The sequence below is a fragment of the Chlamydotis macqueenii genome, chromosome 3 (genome assembly GCF_036417535.1).
Source record: "Chlamydotis macqueenii isolate bChlMac1 chromosome 3, bChlMac1.mat, whole genome shotgun sequence".
NCBI classification, from domain to species: Eukaryota; Metazoa; Chordata; class Aves; order Otidiformes; family Otididae; genus Chlamydotis; species Chlamydotis macqueenii.
This window is the reverse complement of record NC_141558.1, coordinates 83,905,559-83,920,116: the sequence shown is the minus strand read 5'-3', so window position 1 is coordinate 83,920,116 and position 14,558 is coordinate 83,905,559. Positions and strand designations below refer to the sequence as shown.

Sequence of the window (14,558 nt, the reverse complement as noted above, 5' to 3'; positions counted from 1 at the left end):
TGCTTTCAGCAACAACATACTCTTAAGATATATTGGCCTTCAGAAGCAGTATCTTCTGAAATAGATGCAGTCTGAAAATCAATGAAAATTCAGCATTCGTGTTATCAGGGCCTGGAATTCAGCTTTATGTCACTTCAGTCATCCTTAAATTACAGGTGATGCAAGGATGTTTACTTTGTAACTCACAGTACTTATATTCATCTCTTTCTTTTCTTAGACAAGTCATCTATGCTTTTCTATTTTAAGCCAAGTAAAATTTTATCAGAGAATTTCAGATCTCTTTTTTTTTTTAAAAAAAAATGTTTATAGAGCAGAATAATTCATTGAAATTAATGTGTTCTTAAATGTTATTCTCTATAGCTGGCATCACAAACAACTTGCCAAATCTGTAAATATAATCAGTCTAGTTTATTGAAATGCAGATGGCTTTCTGAACTGTGTATAGTTTTTTATCATAATTTTTGACAGCTGCCAAAATTCTACTCAAGATTGTAGAAAACTAAGGGGGTTTTTTTTACTTTTTTTTTCTAATGGAAAAGCCATATCTATACAAGCCTTTTGAATCTTTCCTCAGTCTTTGGTGACTGAATAAAGAACTTTTTTTGCATTTGAAATACTGTCTTAGTTAAAAATATTCCAATAAAATAACTACATTTTGAGACAAATCCTTCTAACCATTGCAGAGCTATTTGAGGTTTCAGTAGCATGTACTTTGTTTTCAAAGTTTACATTCTCTATCAAGAAAACTGTGAGGGTCTCATTTGGAGATTTTAATGAAGCTGGTACTTACAAGAAAGGACCTTGTTTTATGAGTGCTCTAAAACTCAAAAGTATGAAACTGACTTATGTAGTTCTCCTTCCTGTCTTTTACAAATGTCTTATTAGCCTTGATAATCAAGAGAAGAGCAGTGTTTATGTGAAAAGCAAGAGGTAAACTGCATGTTGCTGTCTCTCAGGAATCAAATAGTCACTCAGCAGACTTCTGAAATAATCTGTGAATGAACTGTACACAGTGTTATGAAAGCAATCATCCTAAATGCCTGAGTTAATTAAACAAAAAAAAAAGAAGAGTTTGAACAGGAGGCCTGAATTCAACGCTGTGTCCCAAAATGGAAGAGAAATTTGCTTTTATACCTGTGTTCCAGTATCTGCAGTTTCCTGAAGTGATCTCCAAGATCTGTGACAAATAGACAAATCATTATCTAGCTTAGCAGCTTTGTATTGGCAGAGTACCAGCTGATGCAGATGCTCATTAACTATCCAGTCTCTTAGTGGTGTGGCCAGAAGTTCATCTGACTTGACCTGATGCCTGTGACCAGCTGGCTGGGGGTTGGGTAGGTGAGCACCATGGACAGGGACTGCTCCATGCCTGCCCAGAACACTTTGGGAAGTAGTACATTGCAAAATAATCTTGATTGAATGACATAAAAGATCTAGACTGCAAGTCCTTATTTACTTCCACATCTTAGAGCAGCTGATGTTTTGATCAGAGTTCATTCATCTGTTCAGTGGTCATCTCAGTTCATCAGACTTGGTATTTTACCAGAAATAATTTCCTGGATGTTATGGCAGATGTTGTATGGCATCTTTTTGGAAGTTAAGTCCAGACAAGAAGGACTGTCTATAATATCCATTTCACTCTGAATAAAAAGCGAGTGCCCTGACTGTCATCAAAGCAGTCTTTGTGTTATACACGCACAAGAAGTCCGTGATTTTTCTGCATACATAAGTAATACAGCATCAGAAAGTTGTCAGATATCCTCATGAGTAGTAACATCAGGAAAGGTTTCAGAGCCTGGTTTTAGTGCAATATATGCTCACTTTTTGTTGCATAGTGCTTCTGTGTGCAATTGCATTGCCTCTATTATGTGACAGCCAGGGACAAAATTTAAGGAGAATTCTGAGCTAGCTGGCAGCACGGTGGATTACAACCTAGCATCACAAACCCTTCTGGCAAATGATATAACTGGCAAAGTACTGTAGGAAAGATTTTGGTTGAATTCAAGATGTTTTTTTTTTTTTTTTTTTAGTGACTGAAAGGTAGAATGAATTTTCTCCAGTTCATGCCCAATGCATGGACCAAGAAACAAATTGACAGTGATATCAGCATTGCTTATTGTACATCTACCTAATAAAACATCTTTGTCTATATGTGCTTAGTTGCTTGGGATGAAATCTTTGCTTACTTTACACATAAAAATAATTGAAGGAATCCAGTTCGGGAGAATTTTTCCTTCTCAATTTTGTTTCATGTCAGTACCACAGAAAAATGTGCTTAGCAAACAGTCATTTGTATTTCACAGCTGTCCTGCTTAGCAGCTTACCATTCATTTTGGAAAGCCAGTTTCCATTGACTTTGACCTCCAGTGCATTCTCAGACAGGCTTGTGCATCTGCAAGCTCCTTTCTGTCAGTATTTTTTTCAACCAGTTCCTTTCTGAATCGATATACATAGCAATCAGTGTGGTGCATCAGTATGGAGGCTTGTGGTCCAGTGGTATATGGCCAGTGACAACCTTCATGTTTTCTTTTATGCTGAACACAAAGCAATTTATGAATTAGCAGAGCTAATCGAGAGAAGAGGCAAACATGCTATTTTGCAAAGGTATATGGCAAATTTTCTGTATCAGTACAGGTGTTAAAAGGCTTTGAATGCCTTCCTCTTGAAGGGTTGTCGTAGCCTTTGACAACCTGTCCCCATAGCTATATGGAGTCCTTGTGATAACATCTACGAAGCGTAGTAAAGCAGTAACCCAAAAGGCAAAAGGCATCCTCTGACATCTGTGTGAATTATAAACCCTGGAGGATTGAGGGTGACTGAGCACTGGCACAGGTTGCCCAGAGAGACTGGGATCTCCGTCCTTCAGAAGCCATCTGGACATGGTCCCAGGCAACCTGTTTGCTCTCAGAGTCCTCTACATCTCTTCCATGGGTCACTGCTGCATTTTACAGAAAGGATGCTGGATACACAATAAAGTTGATCCTTTTTAAATCTAGTGTAGTATTTTACATTCACCCTTTTAATGAGAATTACAGTATACACGTTTACCATAGATGGATGTGTGCTTTGTTAAAATTTGTATATCGTACATTTTGTGTGTAAAAGCATTTTTCTTCTTGCTTTGTCTGGCTATGCAAAACATTTAAAATGGTAAAATGAGAGTAAAGTACAGATAGCTGTGTTCAGGGAATAGTGAAGTAGTACTTACATGTTACTGTGGGAGAACGAATGCTGCATATTCACACACCTTTGATTTGTCCCCTTGTGTGTTAAAATGAAGCACTGGGTTTTTTTTTAAATTATACATCATCACATAACTAAATAGCGTATGTATGCAAAAAGAGGGCAGTGATAAAACTGAAAAAAAAAAAATCGCTACCTTGTCTCAAGATGTCCTGATTTCTTTTCTACTTCAGTGATAATGTTTAGTTATTTTTGTGCTTCTAATTCAACATTACAAATATACCTACTGTATGGCTACTTCATTGAATTAAAAAATAAGGATGATAAAAAATTAATACGGAGGAAATCAGGCAAGCATTTGTTTTTCAAAAAGAGCCAACTTCATTGCTTCATAACCAGGTGGACAAAGTCTGGTTTTGAGGAAGTGTATGAAACAGAAAGGAAATCCTTTCCATTTCCTTTGCATACACTTTATGCATAAAAAAAGAGCAATGTGTAGAGGATGCTTGGCAAATTTTCAGTAAGCAGTTGTCTAGGTGTTAAGAGTCACATAATTCTGAAAACAAATTATATAAAACCTTCTACTTCAGTTCTTTCCTCTGTGTTTGTTCAGAGGACACTTTTGATACATTGTCACTTTACTCCACACAAATTCTCTTATATATATCTGCAGTGTTTGTGGAGATGCCTCTGTTTTGTCTATACACTTCTATAAATTTGTCAACTTTTTAGCTTTACTTTCAGACCATTTGCAGGGTCTTGCCGGACCTTTGTCCGGAAATGAGTACAGCCAAGATACATCTATATTTAGGGCCTAACAAAGTATAGTCTGATTTTTGTCATGCACATTGTTGTATTCTGACTACTTTTTGCTGTTGACTTACTGGCAATGATGTTTTATGGTTTTAAAGTGTTTTCTCATATAACATCTGTGAAATCTGTAAATTATTTTTTCCCCTTCAGTAATTCCATTGAGAAATGTTGTTTTAAATCTCAATCCTTCTGTTTGATGTGAGCTGTTACACGTTTTTGTGGTTAATATTTTATCCTCAGAATGTTCAATTTCTGGTTCTGCTTTGAACACCAGGTCTCATTAATGTTACCTTTTTTCCACAGACTGGAGAATTCTCAGCTCGCTTCCTCTTGAAGTTGCCTGTAGACTTCAGCAATATTCCTACATACCTTCTCAAGGTAAAATGAGTGTCTAAGTTGACAGTTTGTGAGTGACTATGAATTATTGAAATGTTCTTAGTAACTATTTTGACTTTCCTGCCCTCCTCCTCTCTGAGGGTTTGAAAGCCCACTTTTTCTAAACCTGATTGGATTATGTTTTGGAAAGGTGATATTAGACATACTGTTGCTTTGTGTGCCATTTTAGCAGGTACTAAATATACATCTGTCACTCTAAGGACCTTGCAGGATTTAGGTTGTTGTAGAAGATGACATGCAATGCAGATGTTCTGGCTTTTTAGACAATCTGATAAGTAGCAAACTCTTAACTGTATGCAAGGTATTATCTTGGGGAATAAATGTAAATATTTCCAGATAAACTCTTGTGTATGAGTCTATGAAATTTCATGCCATGTAAGTGCTGGGGTTTTTAATGAACAGTCCAATTGTACCAGTAGTCTTGATAATAGAAGCAGAAAACTAAATATACCATTTCCTAACAGGGAGTGAAAGCAAATGCTGATGACACAAACTGAAGGTTTCAGTGATTACTTTCCTTCATTGTTTACTAAGAACACTAATTTGACCAGATTCTTTAGAAAGTATGACTATAGAGATTGATGTGAGTTGCAAAACCAGTATTTTTTTCTTTGGAAAGGGAAGAAAAACCAAAACCCAATACTTCTGACAAACTACCCACATGGAATAATTTGAAATGAGTGGTTTTCAAAGCAAGAGGACAGTCACTCTTTCAAGCAGTTGCTGTGGAAGCCCATCATAAGGTCAATGTTACTATATTCACAGAGCGCAGCGAGAGATCTGGGTTCTCTCTGTCTATCGCTACTGTCAGAATGAAGTGCTGGAACTTCTACTGCAGACAACATTTGAGTCAGCTGATGTTACCAACACCTGTCTTTCCTTTAAACTGCATGTCTGCCTGCTTACTCAGCTTTTTACTTTTAAATATTTGGAAAGAAGAACAGCTACTTAATGTTTAGCAACTAATGTGTTGAAATAAAAATGTCTGTGTAGATCCCATTAACTCCTCTTCATCTTATTGTTAGAACTATCTTCAACTATTGTTAGATCACAATTGCAAATGTGAATCTTCAGTGTTTCTCCAAAAAGATGTCTCAAGTTAAGAACCCTGAAAATAAAGACAGGCACAACTATACTTTTTGGTAATAGTCTGCGATTGATATCCTGTGATCTCTTTACCTTCTGTAGACTGTTTGCTGTTTGAGTAATGAGCAGCTCCTAACTTTCTCAAAAGCATCCAGATATTTTCAGTTTGTTCCTGTGTTCGTGGTAACAACCTTTCTCCCAGCTGCTGACTTCCATCAGGCCCTTCTTTTCTCACTTGGTGGGAATATTTCCAGACAGATGCAAGAGGGTTGGTGATGTTGAGAAGCAGGATGCAGCAACAGTTAACCAGGACTGTGGGATAGCTGTGATTTGCTTCTGAAAGACTCTGGGGGTGGGGGGGGAAGAAAACTTAGAACATCTAACGTGAACTATATTGCCTGCTCCTGCCAGAACTCCAAGTGCCGTTTTTCCAGGAATAGTTTTAAATTGGTCAAGAATTTCAGGACAAGTGCATACCCAGTATGTTCAATAGCTTCAGTCACAGGGCTGTTCAGCCTCTGGGGAAACTGCATGACTTAGAGATTGGAAGGTGGTGTATGACTTATGCAAGTAACTGTCATCATGTAGGAACTCTATGATAGAAACAGATTCTACTTCTCTTTCTAAAGAGTAACGTTTTAATGCATGGGAACATACTCCTCCTACTGTAGTTCCCTATCATGTTCACTAAACATCTTCCACCTTCTCTAAGCAAGGTTGATACACTGTTGATAAATCATCAGTGCTCCACAAATGCTTCCTGGAGTGTTGTTTGCCCTGAGTATTGAATGATTCATTGGTCTAAAGGAAAATGTGTATTTATTTTCTGTGCATATATAAATTGTGTGATGTGAAGAGACACATGTGGAAGGTAGCAGAATCAAAGTTTCCCAGTCTACCTTTATTTTGACATTTCTAAAAAATTTATGTCTTAGCTTTGGGGTTTTAAAATTAATGTATTTTTTAATGTAATAGCCTGGATTTTTACAACAGCAGATCCTTCTTGATGGGCAAAGTACTTAGAAATCCTTTGCTTTCTTATGCAGACTTCTGCTATGCAACCTGACAGGCTAACTGTCTCTGGTAGGAAGGGAATGTGTAGTCTGGATGAGCAGCCACAGGAGAGCAAATAGTTTTATTCCAGTAGTGTTTGTTGACAGCAGAAGAATGTTTTGACTAAGGCTACAGCATTGATTATGACAGAGTGTGCTCTGTAGCAGGCATGGATCTTTTACCCCTGCTGCGTTTATCTCCTTATATTCTAACCTTATCAGCTATATGAATGTCATTATCGTATGACAAGAATAGGGATTTAGAATTGGAACTGCTCTGTTGTGGTTGAAATAATTATGCTCCTACTACACCCAATTAATAAAGCTATTTTTAAAATATCAGATTTTTTTAAGCTGTCCATGTCTTTCTTGGTTTTTTTTTTATGAGACTTTTGACATAAATAGATCTTCAATTTGTTGCAATAAAATAGTTTATTTTCCATCATGTCTGCCAGTTATGTTGGCTTCAGTGCTACCTAGAATCATAGAATGGTTTGAGTTGGAAGGGACCTTCAAAGGTCATCTAGTCCAACCCTCCTGCAAAGAGCAGGGACATCTCCAACCACATCAGGTCGCTCAGAGCCTCATCCAACCTGGCTTCATACGTTTCCAGGGATGAGGCATCCACCACCTCTCTGGGCAACGTGTTCCAGTGTTTCACCACTCTTACTGTAAAAAATTTCATCCTTACATCCAGTCTGAATCTATCTCCCTCTATTTTAAAGCCATTAGCCCTCGTCCTAATGCAACAGGCTGAAGAGTTTCTCCCCGTCTTTCCTGTAGGGCCCCCTTTAGGTACTGGAATGCCGCTATAAGGTCTTCCTGGAGCCTTCTTTTCTCCAGGCTCAACAGGCCCAACTCCCTCAGCCTGTCCTCATAGGAAAGGTGCTCCAGCCCTCTGATCATCTTTGTGGCCCTCCTCTGGACCTTCTCTAACGGGTCCGTGTCCTTCTTATGTTGAGGGCTACAGGCTGGATTATGGTACATGACAGAGCATCTATTGATGCAGAGGAAATAATTGTTAATATATTACCCTGAAGCGTGGAAGAGCAGTCAGTAATTGCAGACTGTTAGTGTATTAACAGCTTAATGTTTAACTGCTTAATTTAATGTATTTGAATTATGTTCTAGTCTGTGGCCAACCTTATAGTGTGCAGTAGCTTCTCTGTAATGATTTGCAGAGTTCAAACCTGTGTTACACTTTCTCTGCCATCTTCTGTTTTGATGTTAATTAATACTACTTGTGTTAAAATCTGATGAAATATTTAAAAACCATTACTTTTGCCTCATCAATCACTCTGTCGTAGTTCAGCCCCGATCGGGACCAGACTACGCAGTCTCTCTCTCGCTCCCCCCACCCTCCGAGAGAATAGGAGGAGATGATATAAGAAAAACGGCTCAAGGTTTGAGATAAGGATGGGGAGAAATCCTTAAAGTTACCGTCAAGGGCAAAACAGACTCGACTTGGGGAAAACTATTCATTTATTTCTAAAATTAGCAGGAGAATGAGACAGGGAACAAGATAACCTCCCCCCACCCCTCCCTCTTCCCGGGCTTAACATTATCTCTACTACCTTCCCCTCCTGAGCGGCACAGGGGGGAAAAGGGAATGGGGGTCTCAGTCAGTTCATCACGCGTTGTTTTACGCCACTGTATCATCGTCGGGGGAAGAACTCCTCGCATTCCTCCTCTGCTCCAGCGTGGGGTCCCTCCCACGGGCCACAGTCCTTCGTGAAACTGCTCCGGCGTGGGTCATCTCTTCCACGGGGTGCAGTCCCTCTAGAACTGCTGTCCCAGCGGGCCCTCCATGGGCCACAGCCTCCTTCAGGCCTCCACCTGCTCCGGCATGGGGTCCTCCACGGGCTGCAGGTGGATTTCTGCGCCTCTGTGGACCTCCATGGGCTGCAGGGGGACAACCCACTCCACCATGATCTTCACCACGAGTTGCAGAGGAATCTTGGCCAGAAGCCGTATTACTCCTCCCCCTCCTTCTTCACTGACCTTGGCGTCTGCAGCCATTCCTCACAACAGGCTGGCAGACGCCTCTCAGGATCCTTTTTACATCTTATTCACTTCTCATCTCCTCTCCACTTCTTGCAGCCAGGCCGGGCCGAGTTGGGCCCAGTTGGCTGCCTGGCGGGAGGCCAGAAGGTGAGGCCTGCAAGGCCCACGAGGCTCGCGCCTCCCCCTCTCTGCCCCCCGCTCAGCTGCTTCACATCTTCTCTACTTTTTTTTCTGTTTTCCCCTACTTAAATACGTTATCGCAGAGGCGTTATCACAGGACATTCTGCTACCAATTGGCTCGGCCTTGGCCAGCAGCGGGTCCGCCCTAGGCCCGGCCGAGTCCACTGAACAAAGGGGAGCGACTTCTAGCAGTTTCCTACAGAAGCTACCACCTTAGGCCCCCCCTCACTAACAAAACCAGAACACACTCCTAGTACCCCAATGATTTGTAATGCTCTTCTGAAATTTGTATTGATGTCAGTAGGTAATCACATTGCAAGTGTGACTGTAAAGCTTTGTATAGTAATATTAATACTAATCTTCAGGTTTGAGGATGTAAATTGTGAGAACAGCCTGTGGTGTTATGAAATCTTTAAAGTTATTGAGCATACACTCCAGAATCATATCATCTTACTCTGTCAACTTTGTACTGATGGTGGTGAGAGTATTCTCCTTTCTCTGTAAAGAAGAAGGCATAGCATAATTTGGCTTGTTATGGACCAGGCTACTTTAAAGGTATTCACTGCACTAAATTTAAAATTCAGTTCAAGTGTGTATGTGTTTTAAGGAAAATAGCTGAGTGTATGAAGAAAAATGAGAATAATTAAAAGAGCAATGCAGAGTACAGTGTCTCTTCCTTTGAATTCTGAAATTCTAGTAGAAGTTATTTAATTATTATTTATTTAGAAACATAATACCCTTTGTAATGACTGCAGCAGATAAATCTTTTTTCGTAACTTTTCTTGGCATATTTCTTCACATTTGAAAGAAAAAGTATAATTCTTTATTTTCCAAGCCTAAGAACTGTTCAAAAAGAAATGTTGGGTTACACTGAAAAAGCACATTTAGGAAAAGACACCTTTTCATTATTTTTTCCTTTACGAAGTTATACTTTATTACAAAGGTTTTGAATTGAATGTGGACCTTCATATCCATTTATACGTTGTTTTCTTATACAAATCAATTTGACATAAATGAAAGTTTTATGTGTTGAAACAACTGCAGAATCAAACTGATGGCTTAAACTACTGAAAGGTTCATTACTGATAAGTCTTTCATTAAGGTTCTCTTATTTGACAAGAATGTGACTTTGGCTCAGAAAAATCTTTATGTCTGTATCTGTTTACTATTATACTTTCCTTTTCCCTTTTTTTTGCAGTAGGATTTTAGATCAGCACATTCATTTAGGCTTAAATTCTTTTCTGTTGGTTGCAACATTTTTAATTTTCACTGCAGTATTTTATAAAAGGAAGTATTCACTGTACATACTAGTTTTGAGAGTCAGTCTCTAGTTCACATTTGTATCTCTTTACAGATAACCATGTATGCCACAGAAATAATGAAGGTGATAGGCTTAGCATCTAAAATACCTCATCCAAATTTTGTTTCATTCTTTGTAGTTTTGGTCAGCTCTGGGGACATGTGTTATCATAATGATAATTCATTAAATATCTCCAGCTCAGTAATTTACAAATTGTACTGGATTATGTGACTGTAGTATGATTACACACTGTGAGTAAACTTTAGAGCATGATACCAGCGATGCTGTTGAAAATAAGACATTTCAGTATTTATTTTTCTTTTGTTTCCTTTTGAGCTTTTGGCTAAGTAAGATATGCCCTGATTACTACCACCTTCTTGTACGTGCTTGTTGTGCCCTGGTGAATAACTAATAGCTGGACCAATTCAGCTGTGAAACTGTGACCAGCAGCCTTCCAATAATTTCTTACTGTTCAAGTGTAAAGGAAATATGCAAAGCAGACCTAATTTCTTTTTGTAGGAGATTTTAAAAAATCTTTAAACCTGTTTTTTTCTGAAGAGCTTTTTTTTTGTGATGACCATTGTGTTTAGTGCATATCTTTCAGAACTGGAACAAATAACAGACATTGTCTAGACACATTGCCAGGGGCTAAACAGTTGTGTGTAAGACTGTCAATGGAAAAGGTTTATCCTCAAGTTCAAATTGAAAGATAAGAACATATTTGTGTTTTTCCTTACTGTGATTTCATCATTTGGAAGTCTGTTAAAAGACTTCAGTGCAACTTTTGTTTACAATGCAGACCAAATTCCAAGTACTGTGAAGACTGCAATACTTGTCTATGTTTGAGTAATCAGCTGTAGTAGAGAACAAACAACAGTTAAGTATAATATGCAGGGTCAAATGAGATTTTTTTTCCAGACCAGTTTCTTTACTATTGTGATTTAGCAGTTTGATTTATTTGAAAGCATTTAAGGTTTGTGTTAAATTGCTGCAAATACCAAAACACAAATACACTTGTATAAAAAGTAGTACTTCTGCTGTTTAGCTCAGAAATTTGAGCTAAATATTCTGAAAAAAAAGTGTGATATTTTATTTTACTTTTAAACTTCATTTGCTTTTGTTGGTAGCTGGCTAGCTGAAACCTGATATGTAGTGTCTTAACATCACAAAGTTAATGGCAAGAAGGAATTAGAATTCAGATCTGACTTAATCTTTTTATAGGACACCATTTTACACTACGCTGGGCAACTGCCTCTCAAAAGAGTGTAGAGCGTTAGGTGGTATATACTATTTGACTATCCTTGCATAATGTACATATGTCTTCTGTGCTGCATGGAATGATGGACCTGTACCTGATACAAAGCTTGTTGTGTCTATGGTACCAGCTGTCATTTTACCTCTTTTACAAATAGGAAAACTGGCAGTTTGTGAGAGTTGTAGGTAATCTTGAAATAATATCGTTCTCATAATTCACAATACTTTTACCATGCTTTCCAAAGAGATCTTTTAAGCTAATACATAAATCACTGTTAATCTTACAGTATTTAAAACTTTGTGACAGAAGCATAAAGTTAACTTGCTGAGTTGTATTCCATAATATATTCCCTGTCTTGAGACGTATGTAAGCATTTGGAGCAGGTAGTTTACATTTTAAAAGTAGATGTCAGTATATTCACTAGGTTGCTTGTTGTACCAGCATTAAATTACTTAAACAGAATATGGAATCCTCAAAGATTGTCTAGGTTTCTTCTGTTAATAGTTTAAAGGCAAACTTTATAACATGCAATTATAATGAGCCATTGAGATTTTAGATTAGAAATGGATCTGTGCAAGTTAGTACTGGCAACCTTCAAAACAGAATAGTTTGTAGTAGCTGAAGCCAGTAACTTCTGCGATCTAAAGACCATGGAAATCAATGTAACCTCTGTGTATGGAAGACAATTCTGAAGAAGAGATGTCATTGATACTGGTCTCTAAGAATCTTTCACTTTAGCCTTTGCCCAGAAATCTGCAATTTACTTTTGCTGTCCACTTTTTACATCAAAAAGTGCTAAATGAAGTACCATCGAAGAAGTGCTCCTTTTCATGAGTATCCTGGCCAATGTCAGAGTAGCAGCCTGTTGCCAGAAGCATGCAAACTCCAAACAGAAGAACTTGTGTAATGAGTGGGGCCAAAAATGAAAAAAATGAAATGATGTTCATGTCTTGAAAAGTTTCTGGCGGTTTAAGAAGTTGTGGAGTCAGAAAAATTGTGATGTATTTTAAAATGTCTTCTTTTTATAATAGCTTAAAAAACATAAGATCTGTCAGCTGTAAAGGTTCAGGGTTCCTGTTTTGGCTTTTTTTTTTTTTATTTAGCAAGATGTTTCAGTTGTCACTGTAGGTAAAAGTGTACGATTTTATTTATTCCACTGTATAGAAGCATTGTGCTTCTTAGCTAGCCTTACTGCTGCAGTCTAATTCTTAATCTTACAGAGTCTTGCAGAATAGATCAGCCCTCTTGCTTTGCCGCAGAATCTACTGATCTGGCATTGGAGAGCTAAGCATAAAGTGTTACTGATGTAATTCAGTGAAGCTCCAGAAATACTTATAGAAACTACAGTTAGTTAGTCGTCCTTTCATTATTTTATTCTAATATCTTCAGCCCACAAACCAAGGGAAGGAAAGCCTTATAAAAGTATACTTTATATTTAGAACATGTTACAGTTGAATTTTGTAAACTGAGCAGTTCCCTTCATTCTTGCTAAATTTTATTAGTACAACTTTTCCACAACAACGTGATTTGTTAGTAGTAACTATTCACTAAAACCACATAAAACATGTTAGCGTCAGAAGCACCTTAAGCTCCATATGCTGAAAGCCAAAAGCAATTCTTTTAAATAAGATTTTTCTGTAATTTATTGGAAGATTTTGTTAATAAGATCTGTCAACTGGAACAGCTCATTCTGCACAGCTGATGATTTTTTATAGGTTATGATCTTAATATTAATCATAATCTCCAACTGTATTTCTGATAGTTATATTTAAACATTTTATTTTTATAATGCAACAGTAAAGGAAAAGACTGCCGCATCTACTGATAAATTAAATCTTCCAATATTCCTCTTATTTTCTGTGAATTTTTCTCTAATTTGGTAGAACTACTAATTTGTTGCTCTGAGATGAGTAGAAACAGTTTTTTCATTAATTTTCTGAAAAAAAAAAATTGGAGAAAAACAAGTTAAAGAACAGCTTCTGAAATTTAAAAGCCGTTTTTGCATCTGGTGGGAAAGTTTATAGACACGTTTTGTTGCGTGACTTGGTTCAGATTTACTGCCTTGTTAGGACTTGTAATTTGTACTGTTGCTTTACATTTGCATTCTATGTATTGCATAGGAAGAATGGAATTCAATAGCCATAAAGATAATTGCAGGTTATTACATAATGATGGTGCTTCTTTTATCTGTCATGGTCCACATGTATGTAGAACAAGCAGTGTACAGTGGTCTTAAACTGGGAAGAGGATCCTGGATATATTTTTTTGAGAACTTTTTCTTTAGTTCTCCATTGCCATTTCTTCTCAAAGGGAAAAATATTTGAGAAGCTGTTGAACATGGAATATGAGCATAGCAACAATCTGTAAAGTTCATTAAGCAGCAAATCTGCATTTGCAAATGTAGACGTACATAAAGCATGGTGGTAGGATGTTAAGAAGGATAATTCAATGCTGAGCCCACAGTCTCTTTCTACTAATGTTTCTTCCTTAGGCTTCAGATCAGGGCTTAAGTCCTACAGCAGCTTGCATTTTGAGGTTTTAAATTCAATTTTGTATACAAAAGTACCAGTTATTTACTGTTGATTGGGTTGGTTTAGTGTTTTGAGTTTTTTTTTGTTCTGGCTTTCAGATTACTAGATTATGTCTGTCTTCTTAAGAAAGAATAGTACTAACATGAATGTACGTCTGTATGATGATTTTGTATGATTCTTAGTCATTCTTGTTTTGGATTTGCAGTGATAACTTTTTTCAGTTGAATACACAAGATCCTTTGATGTCTGTCAGTCTTAAAAGGGGATTATTTTCTTTTTGGGTTTTTTTTGTTTGTTTTTTTTTTTAATATGTATCTGGAAAAATAACTGTGTAGCGGAGTATGTTATACTGTTCACTTTTATTTTGTTTCTTAAGTTTAAAGGTTTAAGCCAAAAATATTTAAAAAAGAAAAAGAAAAAAAATTAAAACTTTACTATTGAATCATTTACTCTCGGCAGTAAACATTCTAAGATTGGATGATCCATCACATTTATTTTTGTCTAATTGGTGCTGACAATGTCATTGATCATAATATCATGAACCATAAAAAACCCCCAGACCACCATCTAAGCTGTTCTGCTGTTTTGCTTCCATGTTACTGAAAGAACGCACAGCATTTTCTCCACTAATTGCTAATAAATAATGTGCCATGTTTCTATCAAGCTTTGCATTTCTAGAGTAACTTTTATTTACGAAAGTAGTTGCTTGTTTATGTAAGATGTATTTCAGTATTTTCAGTTTTAGAAGGAGACTTTAG

The 14,558-nt window shown here is 37.3% G+C and overlaps 1 protein-coding gene across 1 annotated transcript in view; it reads left to right on the top strand.

Annotated features, from left to right (window-relative positions):
- The window catches only part of BABAM2 (BRISC and BRCA1 A complex member 2), a 175,986-nt gene that overhangs the window by 50,357 nt on the left and 111,071 nt on the right, over positions 1-14,558 (top strand). Inside the window, exon 6 of the mRNA XM_086745927.1 lies at positions 4,300-4,374. Within this exon, the coding sequence (XP_086602053.1) occupies positions 4,300-4,374 (75 nt within the window). The remainder of the gene's footprint in view (positions 1-4,299; positions 4,375-14,558) is intronic.